General features: G+C 42.4%; 1 protein-coding gene across 1 annotated transcript in view; it reads left to right on the top strand.

The window, feature by feature from the left end:
• Nucleotides 1–12,431: 12,431 nt before the first annotated feature.
• CFAP58 (cilia and flagella associated protein 58) overlaps nucleotides 12,432–23,617 on the top strand; it is a 94,340-nt gene continuing 83,154 nt past the window's right edge. The window contains exons 1-3 of the mRNA XM_045191300.2: nucleotides 12,432–12,592; nucleotides 18,638–18,919; nucleotides 20,958–21,106. Coding sequence (XP_045047235.1) covers nucleotides 12,584–12,592; nucleotides 18,638–18,919; nucleotides 20,958–21,106 — 440 coding nt within the window. The 5' untranslated portion in view covers nucleotides 12,432–12,583. The remainder of the gene's footprint in view (nucleotides 12,593–18,637; nucleotides 18,920–20,957; nucleotides 21,107–23,617) is intronic.

Raw genomic sequence — 23,617 nt, 5'->3', positions numbered from 1 at the left:
GCGCTTTAGTTTCCAGAGCCTGTTTACAGTTGTGAAATTAGAACTCTATTTTAGGACTGCAGGGAGCTGAGACCTGGAGGGTGGCAGCGGCAGCAGCAGCAGCATCCTGGTGGTACTTACCCGGTTGTGAAATCCATAACCTATTATCTCTGTGACCTGCCCAGATTCCACAGAAGGGAATAGAAGGGACTGGGAAGAGCTGGAATTCATCCTACATGAAGTTGCTTTGGGGGAGTCAAACACCAGGGAGGGCACGTTGGGGAAATTAGAACACACTGCCGCACTCATTATTTCCATTGCTACCGCTATTGGGTCTTAGATCACCTTCTTTTCCTCCTCAAGCCAGTCACATAACTGTAACACTCGCCTGGAAGACATTAAGCTGTGTCGAAAGATAAACGGGAGGAAACAGAACCCCCTGGCCCTTGATCCAGGTTACTGTCCTTTGAAGAGCACTCTTGTTCTGCTGCTGCTGCTTACAGCTCCTTCCCTACATCAGGCACAGTTTCGGCCGAGTTTTGGGAACTGGTAGGGAAGGGTGGGAAAGGGGTAACTTGGGGAAATATTCTTGAAAGAGCTGTGCATTTACAAAATAGCTGCGAGTTGGACGAGTGGGGTACTCATCCCCAAAGCAGGTGGGCGGGAGAGGGGCCCAACTCCTGGGAGATGAGGACCCTGAACTGAGCACCCCAGTGCTACCTTGTAACCCTGGGGGTAAGAGTTCATGGTTTTGTGTGCTAGAATACCAAGGTTAGTGCTTGAATGCCCCCTGCAATTGTGTATATTTATTTATATAAGGAACAGTTATTCGATTTGTTTTTCTTTTAAACCTGATGATTTCACTCTTTGTGACCTGTTGGTCAGCTTCCTCGGCTTCCCTCTGCTCTTAGCATGAGGTCCACTGCCCTAACCTGGCACATGGGCCATTCATGAACTGGGTCTACTTACCTCACCACCCTTATCTCAGTTCACGTTCCAACCAAAGTCCTTGCAGTTCTTGGAAACAGTGCTTCTCAGAACGTGATACTTGGTTTGTCCCCACCCACCTGGGTATTCACATGTGCTCCACCTCCTGCCAGCAACCTTCACCCCACCTGTTCCTCCAACCTGTCACCCTCAATGCGCGCACACTTTTTCTCCTGCCTGATATGCGCTCAGTCTCCAGGGCTCAGATAATGCGATTTCTCTTCCGGAAGTCTTCCTTGAACACCCATGCCTGAGTTAGATGTCCCTCCCCTCCCCCACTGCCCTGTAGTTTCCATAGCACCTCTAGAGGTGCTAGTCTAGGTGGTTAGTCTAGAAGGGCCTTTTAAAAGATGGGAAAGTACAAAGGATTCAACTTCTGGGAACATCAGAGTCCAAGAAGTTGGGTAACCTCTGCTTCAAACACAGAAATGCTAAAAAATAAATAAATAAATAAAAGTGAACTGTTGAAAGAAAGGAGGGGATCTCTAGGAATGAGATAGGAAGAGGGAACTCTAAGGCACAGAGGAGTATTTGACAGGACTCTAAGCCCCGATGGCTAAGGACTGGGTGGTGAGTGCCCACTCTGGCCTTGTGTTCTCGAAAGGTAGAGATCTGGACTTGAAACTTCTACTTAAAGGTGGGACACTGGAAATGCTCTTAGTGACTGGAGGATAGAAAAACAAAAAACAACCCCCCCCCCCAAATCCTTCCACTGGTCCAAGGCCACAGTGAGGAAGTTTGTGGTTCGTCTGGGACTCTGGATGAATTTTAAAAAATGTCTGCTATCGAAAGTGAAACCACTGGCTCGCCTATGCCACTCATTGGCATGAGGTCCCGGTTTACACTCCCCATGTGCTGAGGGAATTCTGAAGTCAACACAATATAAAAGCTGGTTCCAAAGTGATGAATCCCCTTGGTTCTGTTGGAGGCAAATGCAAAACCACTTGTTTATTCTGACCTCTCACAGCATGAATAACTCCCATTGATGATGAGTTTATACTAAGAAATTATAAACCAAAGTAGGAACTGAACCACATGAGTGGTGAATTGAATCAGTGAACAGGGGAACTGGCCCCTTAAGAACCTGAGATGATAGAACAATTTGGAAGAGATGATAAAATAGTTATGTTCAAAATAACTACAGAGTCAAAACTATAGAAACTAACACTATGAAAAAAGAGTAAGCAAATTTGAAAAAGCTCAAATACAATATATAGAAATAAAAATTTAGTCACTTAGATTTAAAAACCTCAGTGAATGAGATTCTTTTTTCATCAAGGCAGTGATAACATATCAGTCAAAAATCCAATAAAAATAACTCATTAGGGGAAAATAAAGAAAAGTAATATAATAATCTCGTTTATAAATACCACTTTAGAAACCCTAAGTAAAATGTTAACAAGGAATCCCAGCAACACATCAAAAGAATATTGTATCATGAAATGAAAAATGGAAAGATCATCACCATAGATGCTGAAAAGCCTTGAGGTAAAATTCAGTGTTTATGTATAAATAAATTATTTTGGTTAGCTTGATAAAAAGGTGAAGTTCAGTCCTAAAGCCAATATCATGCTTAATGGGGAAATAATAGAAACTTTCATTTTTAAACAAATTTATTTATTCAGTTTTAGAGAGAGAGGAAGGGAGGGAGAAAGAGAGGAAGAGATACATCAATGTGTGGTTGCCTCTCGTGCGCTCCCTGATGCACACCCCCTGCTGGGAACTTAGCCTGCAACCCTGGCATGTGCCCTGACTGGGAATCAAACAGGCAACCCTTTGGTTTGCAGGCTGGTGTGCAAACCACTGAGCCACACTAGCCAGGGTGAAATTTTCATGTTAAAGTGAGTGCAAGATAAGCATGTTCTCTTTTAGCAACCCCCTTACAAATAAAAAACCCTGTCAATTAGGAATGTGTTTGGTTGCAAGTAATAGAACACCTGATTGTAATTTTATATGTGTCTAAGACTACAGGAGGCTTAAACAAATAGGGCTTTATTTTCAAAGCTTTGATAGTTTGGGGCTGGTCAAAGGTTATGTGCACTTGCTGTTTTGATATATATTGCAAAATTGTCCTCCCAAGAGGTTTCACCAATTTAGACTTACCAATAAAATACGAGAATGCCTGTTTCCCTACATGTTTTCCAGCACTGGCTATTTCCTAACTTTATTTAGTTTGCTTCTTTTATAGGTGAAAATAAAAAGATATCTCTATGCCTTGATTTGCATTTCTTTAATTACAAGTGAGGCTGAACAGAACATTATCACTGGCCATTTTTATTTTTCTATTTGTGAATATTCAGCCACAACTCCACATATGTTCTGTTGACTTGTACTTCATATGTGTTTTTCATGATCTTAGGTGTTAGATATAACTTCGAAATTCACAGTGGAAGGTGAGTTGTGCTGAACACTGGGCAAACTGTGGGCAGCTTCACACTGCACTTCACAGTCAGGAACACCGGCACTAAAAACCAAAAGACAAACATTGGACAGACTTCCTGTTCGCCCCCAGCTGTGGTTATCCCGGTGTATGGAATAAAATGCATGCCAATGAGAGAGACAGGAAGCCAATGCTAGTTACGAAGAGTCTATCAGATGGGAAAAAAGAGCATTTTCCTTGACGTGGTCAATCCCTCACTCTCCTGAATTCACCTTTGCACGCAATTTCGAGAGAGAACAGCAAGTTGGCTTATAGGATGTCCTACTGGAACAGATTGCTTGGCAGAGACCTCCAACTGACTGTCAGTCAGTTCAACAGGATGGATGATTTGCGTTTGGCTATTTTTTCCCTCAAAGTCTGTCCTGGGACTCCTCCACCTCTTCTAGGAATGTGGGAGCCTGCAGGGCCTCTAGAAAGTACTTAAAACAAAAATGAAGCCCAGAGCACTTATGTCACATGCTAAAGGTCACATTTTTTCTTGGAAACAGAACAGAATATTCATAGCTAAAGCTTACCCTAGATGCTAGGTATTACTCTAAGCACTTTACAAGTAACAATTCATTATTTCTCATAATATCCCCATAGAGTAGGTGTCATTAGCACTCCCATTTAACAGATGAAAAAACGAGGCCTAGTGAGGCTAAGTAACTTCTCCAATGTCACACAGCTAATAAGTGGCAGAGTTAGGTTTTTGACCCAGAAATTTGGCTCCAGAATCTTGTCCTTAACTATGACTGTATATCATTTTCATAGTAAATCCCCTTCAAATGTACAACTACACTGAATTTCCCCCCAAATGAGATTACCATAGTTAGAATACTTTTCAAACTATTTTGAAAATACATATTACCTCAGAATCCAATATATTTACACACAAATGTGTTATAATTGAAAATTTCTTTAAAAACAATGCTTATGTTTACTAATTGTGATATACCCTGATATATTCCCTCTCCTTTTTTCTATTTCTATCATTACCCTTTTATGAAAAAAAATACAGTTCACAATTTACTAATTAGTCATGATCCACAGTTTGAAACAAATGCTTCTTTAAATCACCCTGTTGGCTCCCATCTCTGTTATGAAAGCTGTTGGTGGTTTATACATGTTAAATTTCCATCCACACATCACTTGGAGTGGGAAAGACTGTCAGATAATTTCTATCAAGCTTATCTCTCCCTGCAATTAATTCTAAAGATGATACACAGGGGCTTTAAAACAAATCGCCACATTGTAACTTAGGAAAACCTTTATTCACCCACCCATCCATCCATCCATTTGTTCAATAAATATTTGATCACCACCTATATGTCAGGCTTTGTGCTAAACTAGGAATTGGCAAACTGTGGCCAGCAGGCCAACTCCAGAGCAACACCTGCTTCTGTAAATAAAGTTTTATTGGCTCATAACTATGCCCATTCATTTAAGTATTTTCTGTGGCTGCTTTTGTGCTATGATGGAAGAATCGAGTAGCTGCTAAAGAGACCATGTGCCCCCCATGAAGCCCAAAATATCTCTTAATCTGGTCCTTTACAGAAAAAGTTTGCAGAGTCTGGTGTTAGATTCTAAAATATACTGGCATTTTAGACTGGTCTCTGCCATCCTGGAAATTTGAATTATTCTGCTTAGCCTAAATTGGGTTTCAAGCTCCTTTGGTTGGGGTTGGGGGTTGGGGTTGGTCCAGGCTTCTTGCCTCCCTCCAATTGCCTCAGAGAACACCTGTTCACAGTAGATACTCAGCAGGCATCTTCTGCTGCTGAAATTATTCAGTAGATCTGGCAGCAGATATTGGAAAGAAAGCAACCTACCTATAGGGTAGGAAAAAGAGTCTAGTCTTTTCATGTAGCAAAGAGTTTCATTTTCCAGACGTCTGTCTTTGCTGCCATGAGAAACAAGGCATCCACTGTTTTGAAAACCTACTGCGCATTTGGCCCTGGGGTGGAGAGAGGAAGAAAAAGACTTGGTTCTTTGCCAATTGCATCAGATGGGAAGAGAAATGAGATAAATGCATTTAATTGTTATTCTTGCTACTTCTGTTTGGGGACCTGGTGTGTCCTTGCTGGTGATTTTGTTCAGCTACCTTAGAATCTTAAATGTTTGTGTTCCAATAGCTTTTCACTTTCCTTAATCACTAATGACTCCCAGGAGCAGTTGCTATGTGTCTCAGTGTATAAGCTAATTGTATTCCTTCTTTCTGCTTTAGTTCTTTCCTTTCCTTCGTTGCTTTCTTCATCAAACTTTCTATTTTGAGTATCTCTTATGTATCAGCACCATAGACATATAGAAGAAAAGACTGGTTCTTCCAGTCTTATGGGAAGGACATAGAAATAAATACAGAATTAAAATATAATATATTGACAGAGGGACACGCATGTTTTCTAGCAACACAAAAGAGGGGTGCCTAACCAGGGAAGACTTCCTGGAGGAGGTGACACTGAGCCGAATCTTGAAAAACTCACTGGACAAAGAAGGAGACAGGGTATTTCAGACAAGGGATGTGCATATGTGAAGTCTAGAGGTGTTTGAAAATATGGTGTTTTCAGGGGATAGTAGAGATAAAAATATTGGCCCATCATCATTTGATTAAAAACAATTTTATTTATTCCTTTGTTTGCTTATTCACTCACTTATTCAATTTGTTTATTTATTTGTAGTGGAAACAGGCTATGTGAAGCCAGTCCTTTCAACCAATCTGGTTAGCCAGTTGATCTGTGTAAGTCACTGTGGCCTTGGCCTCTTGGGTGAGAAGCACCAACCAAATGAAGTAGCCTGCCTTGTCAGACCTAAAAGTAATCTGACGGGAAGATTACTGTTGCTGTTAAGCCATGAAAATTTCAGCCAGGTAAGATGACTGAGTGGCTGTGACACTGTCGCCTGCTTCTTCTGGTAAGAATGATCTTCTGCGGTGGCAGATTGCCACTGCTTTCTCTGCGTGCCTGACCTTTCAGTCTTCCCAATAAATCTGCCTGAGCTTTCTTGCCTCTTTGGGTATCAAGAGGGAAGTTTGTATGAAGACCCTTTGGGAATCGATGTCAAATGCTCCACAAATGTTCTGTTAAGTTACCTCTGCAGCAGGCTGGAAATGGAGCAGATTAAAGAAATAAAATATGGTCTGAACAGTTTTGGAAAGCACTAGCCAGCTGGGACTCTGCTCTGTCATCTAAGGTGAGCATAGGGACAGCTGATAAATGATAACAATTTTCTGCAACACGTGGGCTTTTAATCTTCCCGACAGCCTGGAGGAGAAATGTTAGATATGATGACCTGAGCAGTGTTTGCCCTGTTTGGGGGGACTGCAGGTGTGGGTTTTAGATTTCACGGATACCAAATCCAGAGCTATCATAGGCATGACTGTACAAAGAAGACCCGCATTGGTCAGGGCTTTGGGGCTGTTTTTGGAGTGAGGGCAGGTATTACTGTCAGAATGGAAACTCACTTCCTGTAGACGAAACAAATAAGGTGACTCTGTTAGGAAGAATGAAAGTATCCCGCAGAACACAAGAAAGCAGGTGTTGGTGGGCCTCCTCAGGGACAGCAACCAGAATCTGAAGGGGCACCAACAGCCGAGGAAGTCCCCTATCCCCCAACTCTCCTTTCCTCCCTTCGGCCTGTGGGTTCCCCCTCCTTTCTCATTTGCTTTATTCTTCCCTCTATGCAGCCCACCTTTCTCTGCCTCCCCTGGGTTTCGCATAGTCAGTTCCAGGCCTCAGAACGGAGTGACTTGCAAGGCTGGGTCCCGACCATAAATCCCCAGGAAAAATAATGGAATTGGCCTTATGTGGGTTAGGTCTTCACTCCTGACCCTTCCAGATATGGCCCTGGGGAGCAGGGAGGGCTACCTAGAACACTTTGGCTTCACGGAGAAATGTATTTCTGGGTGGGAGTTACCAGTCTCGCTACTAACATTATCTTTACTAATCTCACTGGAGGATTGTGGGCTGTGTAGAAGCCCCCCAAATTGCTTCTAGGACCTCCGTGATCCATTAGAGAAGTAGCCTCTTTTGAGGGAACAGTTGCTTTGCAGTGCAGGCTGGGGATTTCCACGTAGGGCCCATTAGTGTCTCTGTCTGCTTTTTGGGAGTTGCACTTAATAGCCTCCCTGGGTGCTGTTGAAGAGGTGAGCACTGTGTACATAACCCTGTTCCTATTTCTGAGTCACAGCACACAGCTTAGATGTCCTAGGAGGGTGCTGTAGGAGGCACTTATACCCAAGTTTAAACAACGAACTTTGCAGAGGTACTATAGTTCATGATCACATATTCAAGTTATCTGGCAGAGTGAATGGGTCTGTCTGTGGCTATCTCTGGCCTTTGAGTTTGCAGCTGCGTATTTACTATTCTTCCAAAGCTCCCACCATTCACCTACACCCTCTTATCAACATTAGTGTTCACTGGCCCCTGATAGGGGCTCCACCCTCCTTGCCGCAGGATTTTTGCATTCTTTCCTTTGTATCTGCCCAATGCTATTTTTCATACTTGGAATTCCTTCTATTTTTTCCATGTCTATAATTCATGTTTTCATTTAAGGTCAAGTCCAAGAGCTATGTCTACCATGTACCTTTCCCTAATAATGCCATCCTTCACCGGTCTTCCCTATTTTAGAACTCATTCAATAGTCGTTCACTTAATAGTTACACACTGAGAGGAGTGATGGTCATTTATATTAGTTTGCTGGGGCTGCCATAATAAAGCCCCACAGGTTGGGTGGCTTAAGCAACAGAAGTTCATTTGCTCGCAGTTCTGTAGGCTAGAAGTAGAAGATCCAGGTGTTTGCTTTCTCCTGTGGCCTCTGTGTCTGCCGTGCAGATGGCCCCTTCTGATGTGTGTCTTTCCTCTGTGTGTGTGTCCCTGGTGTCTGTTTGTGTGTCCAACTTTCCTCTTACAAGAACGTCAGTCTGGATTAGGACCCACCCAAATGGCCTCATTTTAACTGAATAATCCTTTTAAGGGCCCTGTCTCCAAATACAGTCACATTCTGATGTACTTGGGGGCTAGCGCTTCAACATACGAATTTTAGGGGGATCCAATTCAGCCTATAACACCGGTGGAAACAGGACTGGACAAGACATATGTGATCCTTGTCCTCTTGTTGTTTGACAGCCTGGTAGAGAAGAGAGATACTGAACGACCATTTCCGTGAATATATAATTACCATTGTGGGATTGGTCCAAGAAGTGGAACACATTGTGCTTGAAAACGTGGTCTGGTGTTGGGGGGTTGGTCAGAAAAGGTCCCCCTGAGGAAGTGAGATTTGTAGGAAGGACAGGTGGGCATTGGCCAGGTGAAGAGGGAGGGCTGAGTATTCTAGACAGACAGGTCAGCGTGTGTGAATTCCAAGCAATGGGAAAGAACAGGACACAGGAGGAACTGAGGAATCCAGTGTGACAAGAAGTGGTAGGAAGGCACCAGAAGGTCAAAAGGTTCGGATTACAGTGGATAGTAAATCTTGACATCCTCACTACATCCTGCCTCCAACCTGTTTTAAATTTTTTTATGTGGGGGAGGGATGGCATGCATATTTTGCTTCCCATGCTCTTTGGGGGAAGAGATCCTTTCAACTCCTTCATATCCTCCACAGCATAGGACTGGGAATATAGTAGGTGCTCAGTTAATAAATTAAGTGGGTATAATGACAAACGAGATTGATAGAAGCACTTTGTCTAAATTAGGGGCTGGCTCAATCTTGGTGGGCCTGTATTCTGGTAGGCTCTAAAAGGTGAGGACTTTTGGTGGTATGATGCCACCTAGTGCTCCTTTGTATTACAACAACAAAGGGGAACAGGTTGGTGAGTGTCAGTAATCTGAAAAATTAGAAGCAAAGCATTTTCTTTCGTCAGCTTGAATTAATTTGTCCAACTACCCATGTTCCCATCCATTCATTCATCCATGTTTATGTCCACCTGCATCCCTTTCCTGTGAGTTGAACATGTCCTGTTCCTTTCAGTCTCCCATGGCTCCCTGATCTCCCATGGTCGGGTCTTTCTTTCCCCACCTCCTAAGTAATGCTTTCAAGTATCAGTGTCTAGATTCCCTGACCACCCATTTTCTAAGTGATCCCACCATCCTCTGTTAGAATTGCACATTTTTCTTTCTCCCTTTCCCCCAATGCAAAGGGCAGTGACTCTGCCTTAGTCACCTCTGTGGTTTTTGCGTCATCCTGTGCCTGCTATGTAACAGGTATTTAAAAAAGTGTCTTCTGGATTGAATTACTGTCACCTTGGCAGGTCACCTGCTTGTGCAATGGTCCTTTAGGAGTTTCCTGTGGAACGAGAAGACCCAGAGCCTCACAATAGCACAAGATATGAATGGCTAGGTCATTCTCCGATGTTATGTACCTTCAGGAATGTTATGGAGTCTCTCTACATCATGGTGGTCCCACAGCTGGTGGTCCCAGGGGGGAGTCAGATTTCCTGTAAACATACCAGGCAGCCTGAGTGGTGATGCCCGCCCATCTGCACCCCGTTCCTGTTAGCTTTGCTTATAGTTTGGTTCAGCCTGCTTCATCAGCTTCATCTGCCAGCTCCCCCGCAACCCCTACTATGCCCCAGCCAGGTGCTGTCCTGTTTGTCTACCGGGTAAGCCATCTCAGTTCATGAATGAGGTGTCATTGCACAAATGGATTCATAAATTCAGTGAAGTTCCAATGAAAATTCCTCATGAGGAACTTGAAAAACACCCTGAAGTTATATGGGATGATAAAGTTTCATGAATAGCCAATGTAGCTTTGACAGAAGTAGGGGTGGGGGCTATGCCCTTTAACCACGATGCCTGGTCACAAAACTATAGTGATAAAACTCATGACACCGACGCAGGAACAGAGCAGATATCTCGGAACACACCCGTGTATGCTGAGGAATCGAGATGTTGAAACACTGGCTCCCTTCATTGAGAAAAATAAAATCAAATCTTCATCTCAAACACATATGAAAGGATGAACTCCAGATGGATTAGAGAACCGAGTGTGAAAAAGTAAAACTACACAGATAATAGAGGAAAATGACAGAATACCTTTATGACCTTGGGACTGAGAAAGAGTTCTTAAATTACACTGAAAAAAGCATATAAAAAATAAAAAAATATATAAGGGGTTACAAAATTAAGAATTATTGCTCTACAAAGGATGTCACAAGAAAAGTTCCTTTGAAAGCAGATGATTTTCCAGACTTTACAAAGACCTCTTGCTAATCAAAAAGGAAAAGACCAATAGAAAAATAGGCAAAGGCTATAAATAGACAATTCACAAAAGGAGACCCCAAGTGGCTTATGAATATATAAATAAATGCTCAACTTCACTGGCAGAGAAACGCTAATTTAAAAAAATGTGTTGATGCTTTTCAATATTGACAGAAATTTTTTAAAAATTGACTCATTAGATGAGTCAGTATTTATACGGCACTTAGAATAGTATCATGCACTGAGTAAACATTATGTGAATTTGTAAATAAATAAACTACCATGTACTGGCAAGGGTGGGAATGGGGGACAGAAACCCCTACACTATGTGCTGGAGTATGTATAGTGCAGGCAGCAATTCTGGTGTGCGGTCTAGGAGTACTTGGTGAAGTTAAGTTCCCAGGCTTCCGTCAGGCTACCAGACACCTCTGTGTCATTGGAAAATGGAGTTCACCACTGGAAAGACACATTTGAAAAGATGTGCAACCTCTCGGTAGTCCAGCTGTCTTAGGCTCATGACTTGACTAGGGAACAGAGCTTTTATGGGAAAGAGACGTCTTTCCCCAGTAGGGTGCAGGACATGGGGAAGAGAGTGGGGCTTTCTTCTCAGCCCCCACTGGCCTCCTGGCTGGGTGTCTTTGTGCATAATCAGATCCTGTGGCCCCATGTACTCCCCATGACTTGAACAATCTCACTCCTAGACTTATATTTCAGAGGAATTTGCACACAGGTCTATAAAGGACCACAGACAAGGATGATCATTGTTGCATTGTTTGTGTTATTGGAGAGCTGGAGGCAGCCTTGGTATCCATCATTTGGGGGATGAAAGTAAAATGTGTGGATGTCCAATACAGGATACTATGCAGCAATCAGAAGCAATGAACTGGGATTACAATACCAACTGCAACCATGGATAGATACCGAAAAAGAATGTTGAGTGAAAAAAGGAGAAAATAAGATGGTGCCTTAAAGTCTGATACCACTAAAAATGCTGTACATTTTTCAAAAACACATATCCAAGCTCAGTAGCATGAATGCCAATGGGGCTGAGGATGAGGAGTGGGAGTAGGGATAGGGATAAAGGGGAAACAATAAAAAGAGAGGGATCTTGCATGATTCATGAACCAAGAAGTTTAATTTCTCCCATTCTCTGTACCTGAAGTCTAAGCGGTGTGGAGGCGAAAGGGAAGGAGCTGAGGGGGAAGAAAGGGTCTGGAGAGAGGAGCCCCAGGTGCTAGGCAGATTTTCCCCTTGTGGCTCCAAATACCTGGGTACGTTTTCCCAGGGTGTCTTGAGCTCTGCATCCCATTTTTCTCACCACTAGTGACCAAACCTTTTGAAGGCAGGCCCTGTTTTTTCTCTACCTTCGTTTTCCCAGCCTGTGTCTCGCACACAGTAACCTCTTCCTAAGGTTGGAATTGACTCGAATTGAGATGATTTCTTGTTCCCATGACAGTCTCTCTGTCAGAGGGCAGAGGGTGGCTGCCGGTCCTTTTCTCTTCCAGAACCGTCTGATCCACATTTCCTTGTAAGCGTTAGTCTTTCGGTTCTCCTTTGCCAGCTCCCCAGTCTCCTCCACCGTCCTCTTTCTTGGTTGCTTCTTGCCAACCTTTCTTTCCTTTCTCCTTGGTGTTTCTAACTTCTGCGCACACGTTGGGACTACTACTAGCTTCTCAGAGGCACCGCCCCCTTATTTCCTTGGTCCCACCCCATTCAGAATATTTGCATGTTTCTCAGAGGAACGACGCCCGGAGGCGGGCCTCAAGGGGCTCCTCCCCATTCGAACGTCCAATTACTCCCCTTAGAGGGCGTGACCGTTGCCAGGCGACGGGAGGACGCGCCGAGCGCCTACTCGCTGGCAATAGAAATAACTGGTAACGTGGTAACGTGGTAACGTGGTGCGGTTTCAAACGCTGGGGGCCGTGCACAACCCCTTCCTCAGACTCCTGCCCAGTTTCTGCGACGTCCACAGCAGGCTCCGAGGCCACCGCCAGACAGCGTCAGGATGGCTGAGGTCAGGAGTCAGCGCCCTTCTCTGTGTCGCCTCTCCCTCCACCCTTCCTCCTTGTCCCTCTCCTGTTGTCCTCTGTCATACCCACTGATTCCAGTATTTTCCGCATCAACATCCTAACCCTATCCACAGCCTCACCTCACCCCGTCCCAGTCGGCTCTGGCCCCATTACCTCCTGTCCGTCCTTCAGCTGGGTGCATATTCCCCACCCCCACTATTAAACTGGCTCTGTGCTAAGCGGAGTAGGAAATTCATGGCAGGTACCCACCCACTTCTACGTTTTGAGCCACAAGAGAGATACACATAGACATATTGATGTCTCACTGACATGGGAGCTACAAGAAGTCTTCATAGATATCTATGAAGATATCATAGATATCATAGATGTCACCCCTGTTCACTGACTCTTGAACACGGGTCACACCATGATTCAACTGATGACCTGCTGTGACACATCTTCATTAAGCTCTTCAGCCCATCATCAGTGCCCTGTGTTATCACTGACCATCGTGTTACGATCTTGTTGCCTTTATTCACGCCCCCACATTGTAGTACACCCCATCCTCAGCCTCACTCATTCACATCTTTGCTCCCCATCTCCTCCTCCCGTTCCTTCCAATTTTCTCTTTTTCCCCTGTTATTTGCTTTTGAGTATTTCCTCCTCCCCTTCCCCCACCACTAGTCGCTTTGGTTTATTTCATTCTTCTTCATTTTCTGTATATTAGCTCCAGATACCAATGCTATGAAATAATTATTTCCTGGTCTCCCTTTCCTTTCATGATCTCCCCTCATTTCTTCCTTGTTTTTCTTCTCACTTAATCTCAGCCAACTTTTCCTCATCTCTGCTTTCATAAGTCTTCATTTCCACTCTGGTCTCACTTTTCACTGGGGCTCTCTTTCCCTTTTTCCTTTTCCCCACTAGTTGATATTCCCAGCACCTAAAACAGTGCCTGGCAGATAGTAACACTTTAGACAGGTATTGAATGAAGGAGTATCACAGTTCCTCTGTGATTAATTCATGTTGAAACCATGTTTCCAAGATAAATATCTTTATGTGCCTTAACAGTGTTAATACCCATTGGTCGTTGGTCACAGCTAAGAGATAATTTTTGCTTTGCTTTGAATAGTGATAGACATATAAACAAATCTCTTGCTCATAAAAGTTTCTTTGAAACTTTCCTTTCTTTGATATTTTTCCATTCCTGTGCTAAGTGCCAGATATACAGGGAAAACCTGGTCTGGCAACAAATCATTAGGCTGGTCATCAAGGGTTGATTAATACCATTTACAGGGATGGAACTGAGAACATTGCCATGATATATTTTTGTGTGTGCTCATGTTTAGCATCAACTAGGGGAAAGCACAGAGCAGCAGCAGCTCCATATTTCCTTAATATGATTTTTCCTCCTTTGTGCAATTGCTGGATTGTGATCTTTGCAATAACCTGCTTTTAGTCAGGAAGAAAACTTCTGTTGAGTTTCACATTAGTACTAACATTGTTACACGATATGTTAGATATGCTTGTGACTTGACATCTATTTTAAGATGTGGGCTCTGTTTTGCTTGCATGCTGTCCTTAGAAATTTAATCAATAGTACTAATGTTTTTGAAAACCAAAAATATGCAGACTTTCTTCATGTTGGGCAAGACAGACTTGTCAAAGCAGAAGGGAAACTAGACTAGTTGCCCAGAATCTTTAGGATGAGCTTTTTTAAAAAAAGATTTTATTTATTTATTTTTAGAGAGAGGGGAAGGGAAGGAGAAAGAGAGGGAGAGAAACATCAACGTGTGGTTGCCTCTCTTATACCCCGCATTGGGGACCTGGCCCACAACCCAGGCATGTGCCCTGAATAGGAATTGAACCCCTGACCCTTTGATTTGCAGGCTTGTGCTCAATCCACTGAGTGACAACAGCCAGGGCAGGGTGAATTTGAATTTTACTTTATTATTGGGATTAAAGATCGTCTCAGTTGTTTTCTCTGATTAGCAACTGACCTTTGATGCTAAAGCCTTTCTCCCTTCTTATACTTTAGCCAACTTGAGCTTTTTATTCAGTCTCAGATTTTAAACACTTCCTTGGCCCTGACCTTTGTTCATGCTTTGTCATCTGCCAGGAATGCCCTCTGTCTCCATATTTACCAGTGAAGATTCCATTTTCTTTTCTGGGCCTGATCAAATGCCATTTTCTTTGTGAAATTTGCTTTAATTCTTGCTGCTGGGAGTAATTCTGGCTTTGTAGAATTTTGAAAGTTTTATGGCAGGTATCAAATTCTATACTTCCATTATGGGAAAACATACCCCATCAACTATTAAGGTATAAATTTCCTGTGGGAGGGTTGTTTATTCTTTATCTTAGTCTCTCCTGTAGGCTCCATCATTCCAACCTACATATAGCAGATGTTCAATAAATATTTACTGAATAAATGAATAAATATATTAACTATTCTTTTTGATTATTGTGCTGTATCTATCAAGAAGTAGGTGTATTAGTTTGCTAGGGCAGCCATAACATAATACTGCAAACTGGGTGGCTTGAAATAGCAGAAATGTATTGTTTCACGGTTCTGGAGACTAGAAATCTGAGATCAAGGTGGTAGGGCCATGTTCCTTCTAGACTGAGTAAGATCCTTTATTGCTTCTTCCTAGCTTCGGCGGGTAGCCATTGATCCTTAGCTGTCCTTGGCCTGGAGCTGCCTCAGTCTAATCCCTGCCTCCGTCTTCACGTGGCATTTTCCTGTGTGTGTCTGTGTGCAAATTCATCCCCATTTACATTTCTATTGAGATGTAATCGACACATAACATTGTATTAGTTTTAGGTGTACAATACAGTGGTGGGCAAAAGTAGGTTTACAGTCATTCCTATGGAAAATAATACAATAATTAATAAATAATACAAGAATAACCTGTGTTTTGTGTACTCACAACTGTAAACCTACTTTTGCCCACTCTGTATAATGATTTGATGTATGTATATACTGCAATATGATTACCACAATAAATTTGGTTAAAGTCCATCACAATACAAAGTTATAATCCCGCCTCCTTTTATGAGGACACCAGTAATGTTGGATTAAGACACACCCTACTCCAGTATGACCTCAGCTTAACTAATTATATATGCGATGACTCTACTTCCAAATAAGGTCACATTCACAAGTATTAGGGGTTAGAGCTTCAACATCACTTTTTGAGGGATGCAGTTCAATCCATACACTAGGGAAATAAGAATTCTTACATAACTAATTCCTGGGTTCTCATCTAAGTCATAGCCAGACCTGCTTGAATTACATTTGCATGTCTGGGCTTAGTTTTCAGTAACTTGTTGTCCAGTGGATCAAGGAAAGCAGCTGTGGAAAAGACCCATGAGCATCACACAGGGGGCATTTCAATATACTTGTGGAGATGACCTAGCCTAATGTTCTTAGGGGATAAAAATGATGGAATATCTTTTAGGAGACTATTCCATATTTCCTATGGGTTTCACTGTATGTGTGATTTTGTGGTATTTATACCAAGATCTCCCTGTGTCGGACCTCAGTGTGCTGTGGATTCCCTCTGCAATTCTGGGGGCAGTAAGAAGTAGGATCAAATGAGAATAGATCAGGGTTTGGAATAATTATCACAGCTATCGATATTTATTGAGTGCCTACTGTTTGCCAGACACTTGGCTAAGTGTTAAACATGAATTATCCCATTTAATCTTTTTAAAAATATATTTAATTGATTATGCTATTACAGTTGTCCCATTTCACCCCCTTCACTCCCCTCTCCCCTGAACAGCCCCTCCCACCCATATTCCCCCCCTATAGCTCATGTCCATGGGTCATACATACAAGTTCTTTGGCTTCTACATTCCCTATACTATTCTTACCCTCCCCCTGTTTATTTTCTACTTACCATTTACGCTACCTGTTCTCTGTACCTTTCCCCCGTCTCTCCCCCTCCCACTCCCCTGTTGATCACCCTCCATGTGGTCTCCATTTCTGTGGTTCTGTTCCTGTTCTAGTTGTTTGCTTAGTTTGCTTTTGTTTTTGTTTTAGGTGTGGTTGTTAATAACTGTGAGTTTGCTGTCACTTTTACTGTTCATATTTTTTATCCTCTTTTTCTTAAATAAATCCCTTTAACATTTCATATAATAAGGGCTTGGTGATGATGAAATCCTTGAACTTGACCTTATCTGGGAAGCACTTTATCTGCCCTTCCATTCTAAATGAAAGCTTCGCTGGATAGAGCAATCTTGGATGTAGGTCCTTGCCTTTCATGACTTGGAATACTTCTTTCCAGCCCCTTCTTGCCTATAAGGTCTCTTTGAAGAAATCAGCTGACAGTCTTATGGGCACTCCTTTGCAGGTAACTGTGTCCTTTTCTCTTGCTGCTTTTAAGATTCTCTCCTTCTATTTCATCTTGGGTAATGTAATTATGATGTGCCTTGGTGTGTTCCTCCTTGGGTCCAGCTTCTTTGGGACTCTCTGAGCTTCCTGGACTTCCTGGAAGTCTATTTCCTTTGCTAGATTAGGGAAGTACTCCTTCATTATTTGTTCAAATAAGTTTTCAACTTTTTGCTCTTCCTTTTCTCCTTCTGGTACCCCTATAATTTGGATATTGGAATGTTTAAAGATGTCCTGGAGGTTCCTAAGCCTCTCCTCACTTTTTTGAATTCTTGTTTCTTCATTCTTTTCTGATTGGATATTTCTTTCTTCCTTCTGGTCCACACCATTGATTTGAGTCCCAGTTTCCTTCCCATCACTGTTGGTTCCCTGTACGTTTTCCTTTATTTCACTCAGCATAGCCTTCATGTTTTCATCTAATTTGTGACCAAATTCAACCAATTCTGTGAGCTTCCTGATTACCAGTGTTTTGAACTGTGCATCTAATAGGTTGGCTATCTCTTCGTGGCTTAGTTGTATTTTTTCTGGAGCTTTGATCTGTTCTTTCATTTGGGCCATTTTTTTTGGTTTTTGTTTTGGTGTGCCTGTTACATAAAGGGGCGGAGCCTTAGGTGTTCACCAGGGCAGGGCAACCCACATGGCTGTGTTGTGACACTATATGTGGGGAAGGGGTCCGAGAGGGAACAGTGCCTCTTGCTCCGCTCTCTGTCGGCTTTCAGTCACTTGCCCTGCTACCCACAAGCAAATTGGGCCCTTCTGGTGCTGATTCCCGGGTGGGTGGGTTTGTGTGCATTCTAGGACCCTGTGGGTCTCTCCAACGACCTCTCCTATGAGGCTGGGTGTTCCTCCCCCTGCTGCCTCAACCCCCACAGGTGTTTTCAATCAGTGGTTTGAGGCTTTATTTCCTCACACTGGAGCCCTGGGTTGCATGGTCTGTTTTGTTCCCCAGTTGCTCCTCCTGGTTTATTTGCGCTCGAATGTGGGGCTGCCGGGTCCACCAGCTGCTGCCTCGCTGGCCAGCTGAAGCTTTGCCTACTCCGCTCCACAACCCGCCACCTCACTGGGTCCACCAGCCCCCTCCTTGCCATGAGTCCTCTCCTCCTGGCTGCCCATCTCCGCCCCTCCTACCGGTCTGGATGAATCTTTCTTCTTTAACTCCTTAGTTGTCAGACTTCCATACAGTTCGATTTTCTGTCAGTTCTGGTTGTTTTTTGTTTTTAAATTGTTGTTGTCCTTCTTTTGGTTGTGCGAGGAGGCACAGTGTGTCTACCTACACCTCCATCTTGGCCAGAAGTCGAATTATCCCATTTAATCTAATCCATAACAATACCAGGTGGTAGAAAATATTATATATGGAGTGGGCAAAGGTAGATTTACAGTTGAAATAGAAATAATTAATAAATAATAATACAGGAATAAACTCTGTTTTGTGTACTCTCAAATGTACACCTCCTTTTGCCCACCCCTGTATACATACATGTAGCATCAGGGCATGCATGTTATATAGTTGTTCCCAACACGTAGTCTTAAATGTTCTGCTCGCCAGTGCTTTTACTTTGCTTGTCTGACGGTCTTTGGTGCATGGACGTCAACAGTAATTCCTGAATAGTCATGGTGCAAACGTTGGAATGCTCATTGCCATCCCTGCTCTTCTGTTCAGGAGAAGGGTGAGAAACCAGTGTTGGAAGAAACTGCATATGAAGAAATCGAAAAGGATTTTCAGGAGGTTCTCAATGAACTTTCAGGAGACAAAGGTCTGGAGCGATTTAAGACTGAGTATGAGAAGCTTCACGCCATCATGAAAAAGTCTTATGACAATGAAAAGCGTCTCATGGCCAAGTGCAGAGAGCTCAATGCGGAGATTGTGGTTAATTCCGCGAAGGTCGCCACTGCCCTGAAGCTCTCCCAGGATGACCAGACCACCATTGCCTCCTTGAAAAAGGTCAGTGACCTTCTGGAAACAGAATCAATGGAGAGCGGCCGTCAATGCCTCCTGTATTTAAAATGTCATCCTTTCATCGTATTGTCAGCTCTGGGCTGGTCGTAAATGAGTGATTAAGTTAAAATTTACATGATTTATATATTCATTAAGCCTAGAGAATAATGATCTTTTCCAAAGAAAATAATTAGACTGGGTGAGTTTCACTATTTAGAAAATAGTGTAAAACCTTACTAGCGTGGTTTCTAAGAAATAATGGGTTAGCAAAGAGACTTAGAGAAAAGTGTAGTATTAGGGATGTCAATATGTCTTGTTTGATACAAGATGAATAGTAATTAAATATCTCATGATGATAGCTTGTTAAAGATATTTTCATATTTCTACCTTTCTTTTTACTGTTTTAGGAGACATTACCTTGGGAATACCTAGATAGTAATTTTCATGTTATATATATTTTTTAGCATCTCTTTGCTTCTGCCCTGATCCTCCCAGTTCCTTGTAATGGGAGAACAGGGATTCATCTGGCTTTGTCTTACACTTTATTTTTTCATCCTCAAGTGTTTTGCATTATTTTGAAGGTAAATGTAAATGTTCCATGTTGATTTCAGTGTGATAAGAATTTAATTTATAATTAAAACCCTAGTGATGAGAAAAAAAATCACAAACTTTTAAGATAATTCCCTTGATATCATGCAATTAAACATCTGCCAATTCAAATAAATTTCCAAGACCAGTGCAAATAAGACATATTTTCTTAGAAATGCCTTTTCTTGAAGTGTTTTCTTCCTGTTTTAATTTCTTCTCTTTGCTGAAAAATTGACATAAAGAAAGCTTTAATTCATTTTACAATAAGAAAAAGCCCCGCTTTTTGTCGCAAATTTAAAAACTGAAAATGGAAGTCATGAATTGATTAAAATCTAGTTGGCGAAGTTGATTTGGACAAATCGTCATATAATCATGTTTTCATTTAAATATCCTTCATTAGTTTTGTGAACACAGAGTCTGTATGGTTGCTACAGAAGAACCTATTCCATAAACTGACATTTTGTTTGGAATCACTGACTTGTGTGTGTAGTTCACTGGAGTCATCTCTCTCTGTTGTAATAGTATGAATTTATTTAATTAAATTAAATACTCTACTACCCATTTTATCCCTTGCAACATGAAAGTGGAATATTTTCACCGTAAGTGAATAGATTCTTACCTGTATAAAGGATTTACATTGCACTGGATGAAATTTTGCAAGAAATTAATTGGCAGGGTAAAACTTAAGGCTGTTGCAATATTTACTGTGCTTCGTTCATTTATTTGATGGCTGTAATTCACTTGTAACTATTTATGTTACTGTTCAACATTGCATTTCATAATAGTAAGGAAGCCAAAACTACATAAGTCATTGTTCCCGTTCCCTGCCATGGGTATTTTTTTCCCCTATAGGCATTTGACGAGAAGGCCTGGGCTTGAGTTTCTGGAAGCGGGAATTACTGAGGCTGCTGTGTACAATTAGGAAACAGCAAAGACCACCTTGCTATGTATTGTTCTAAAGCTCACATGGCCATCAGGAATTCACTTGGGACCAAGGGCAAAATATATTTTTTTATTTAGACTCTATCAAGAGCTTCACAGTTAGGGCTTGGATCCAAGATCATTTTTTATGTGATAAAGCTTATTTTTTAAAAATAAAATATCTGGACTTGGAAATCACATAAACTTGTACTTTTCACTTTTCAAACCTACCTTAACATTTTTATTAGAAATATCCTCCTAGTTATAACGACCCTTGCAGTATGTGAGCTTCGTGGCCACACACACATGCACGCACACACACGCACACACAATACCCTTTTCCAATACTCCCCTAAAGACTGGTGTTCAGTATTGACTAGCTCATGTTGAACATTTCAGTAAGTCAATATAAATTTAATGCATACTGTATACTATATAACCTTCTTTCTCCATAAATGACTACTACACTGTAGTTGTTTTGTTATTCTGTTTACTGAGTTTGTCTTTTCTCACTGATGTCCTGTGGCCCATCTAGGAAATTGAAAAGGCCTGGAAGATGGTGGACTCGGCCTATGATAAAGAACAGAAGGCGAAGGAGACGATTCTTACCCTGAAAGAGGAAATTGTGAAACTAACCAAACTGGTGGAGCAGGGGTCAGGCCTGACAATGGACCAGGACAGCAAGTAGGTCATAGCCTTCCTGATGCGTGTTGTGTCAGACTTGTGTTTGCAGAGAACTCCTGCCACAGACACCCTGGGCTTTGTCAGTGTCACCTTGCACGCAATACAAGACACTCTCTCTTTGTTGGTTTCCCAGAGATTGTTTTCTGCCTATTGCTACTTTTTTTCTTTTTAATATACCCTTTCTGCACACCCAAGAATTCCTAATTTATGGTTATAGTAAACTTCTGGGTCTATAAGAGTCAGTACTACCGTTTCAAAATGAGTAGAGATTTTAGGTTTATTTCTCTCAACTGTGTGTGGAATGGAACTAGCTGCTTTTTTGCCCAGATTTCCAGCACCCCCCCGCACCCCCCAATTAGTGGCACCACCATCCTTCCAACTTCTCAGGTTCTTGGCCAGAAAACAGTTTCTCCTCTTCCTTGCCTCTCCTTCCCCCTTGAAACTTTGTCCTGTTGACTCAGCCTTCACTTCTGTCTTTCTCTCCTCCCTATTTCCAGAGCTACTGCCTTGGTTGGGCCTTCCCATCTTCTGCTGGATTTGACAGTGGACTTCTAACTGATCTCCGTGCCCTCAAGGAGACATCTCCCCTCTTTACTATCCACCACATACCAGACTTCTGATTCTGAAACACGTACCTGCATGCTTCCATCTCCAGCATAAACACCTCTGACAGCTACCCATTCCCAAAGGATAAAGCCCAAAGTCTTGAACATGCCTGTCAGAGCCTTCCTAGGTCTGCCCCAGTCAGCCTTGCTAGACTCATATGCAGCAACACTGCTTACTCACGACTCCAAACCTTTGAACATGCTGCTTTCTGTGCCAGGAATGCTTCTTCTTCCCTTCTCCACATCATAAACAACGATGCATCCCTCAAGATTCATCTCAAATACCACCTGAACTCCATTGCCACCAGCATCTCTGTTCCAACTTCCTCCCCACCTCCAGACCCTATGACCAAGCAGAGAGTCACTGTGTTCCCTGTTTCCCTGAGACCCATCCCCTACCTCAGGTGTGACATTGATCACATTGTATTGTATCTGTTGATGTGCTTCTGCACCCATTAGTCTGTGAACTCTCTGAATAAAGACACCTTTACCTTCCCTTCAGGAGTGTAGCACTGGGTAGGTCATGCAGAAACTTGCACTTTTCAGGAATGCACAAATGCTTCCTTAGGCATCTTTAACTAAATCTAACTGCTGTCTAGGTATCTTACGCTTTCTCGATGAGTTTATCCAATGCTGATACATAGCTCTAAGTGTAGGAATTAGGGGAGGGAGTAGAAACGGATATGGTGCTCATCATGGTGGACTCTATTTTCTTATCTAAGAAGTCAAGCATAATCAGAGCAACTGCTGAAGAGCAACATGAGGGAACTGATTCAGTTAGGGGGTGTTTTAATGAGAATTGGCACATGGTTGAGGAGGAAAACTGAAGAAACTGTCCAGCCAGAATTTTGTCTTCAACAGTATACTCAGGTGTAGCTTCTCTTTTCACAGTAACCTTAGAATTCAAAGTTTTGTTTTGGAGAAGAGTTTTAATGTGGTTTTGAAGGTCCCTGTATGTTATATCAAGCTGTTCATAAGTAAACATTATTAAATTATTGTGTTTTGAACAGTCAAAAGATGATGACTGTCAGCTGCACAGGCCTCTGCTTTCTCAGCTCCAAAGTAGCCACCTTGCTCTAGACAATTCTGCTGCACAAGTCATAGCAGACACAGTTTTTCTACTTTGAAAATGCCAACTCTGCAGAAAGTCATGACAAATTCCACATAATGGTTTTTGAAATGCGGAAGTAACTGGTTTACAATTCAAATCAACAAATATTATCACATACTCCCTAAAATCTGGCATCACGAATGACTTCCAAATTTTGTTGCTGGAAACACTTGATGTGGATAGCACTTCCTTGGGAGAAACTGTAGTCCGTGGGTCAATGGGTAGAAAAGTGGCACCGCGGACTGTTTGCCTGTTTATGCTTCACTTTCGACTTCATAGCCGTGACCGTAGCCCTCCAGTGGATGTCGTAAACAAATAACTTCCTGGATTCACATCTCCTTGGGGTTAGTTACGAGAGTTGACAATAGCAATTATGGTCTTACGGTAACAAATTCAAAATAACATAGAGGGGTGGGAACTAAGAAGTAAAGATCATCTCTCCAACTCTTCCACCCTAAATTTCCCTTTTCAGAGGTAAGTTACCAGTTGGTGTCTGTTTTTCTGGATGTCCATAGAAAATCCCTATAAACACACACACACACACACACACACACACACGGACGCTGTAATTTCTTAAGTATAAGAAAGGGCATTGTATTACGCATATTATTACTGGCACTTCTTTTTTTTTGGTGAATAACTCACAAACAGCTCCCGTGTCGGGGCACGAAGACCTTTCCATTTCACACCTGACGGGCACTCATCCTTGACCCGGAGGCGTCCCGGTGACGGTGCACTCAGAGGATGAGAGAAAGGCCCCCTAAGCAGGCTGTTTAGTCTGACCCCTGTGTTCTG

Source organism: Desmodus rotundus, chromosome 4 (assembly GCF_022682495.2).
Source record: "Desmodus rotundus isolate HL8 chromosome 4, HLdesRot8A.1, whole genome shotgun sequence".
Lineage (NCBI taxonomy): Eukaryota > Metazoa > Chordata > Mammalia > Chiroptera > Phyllostomidae > Desmodus > Desmodus rotundus.
Note: the sequence above shows the minus strand (reverse complement) of the source record. Positions and strands in the feature narration are given on the sequence as shown.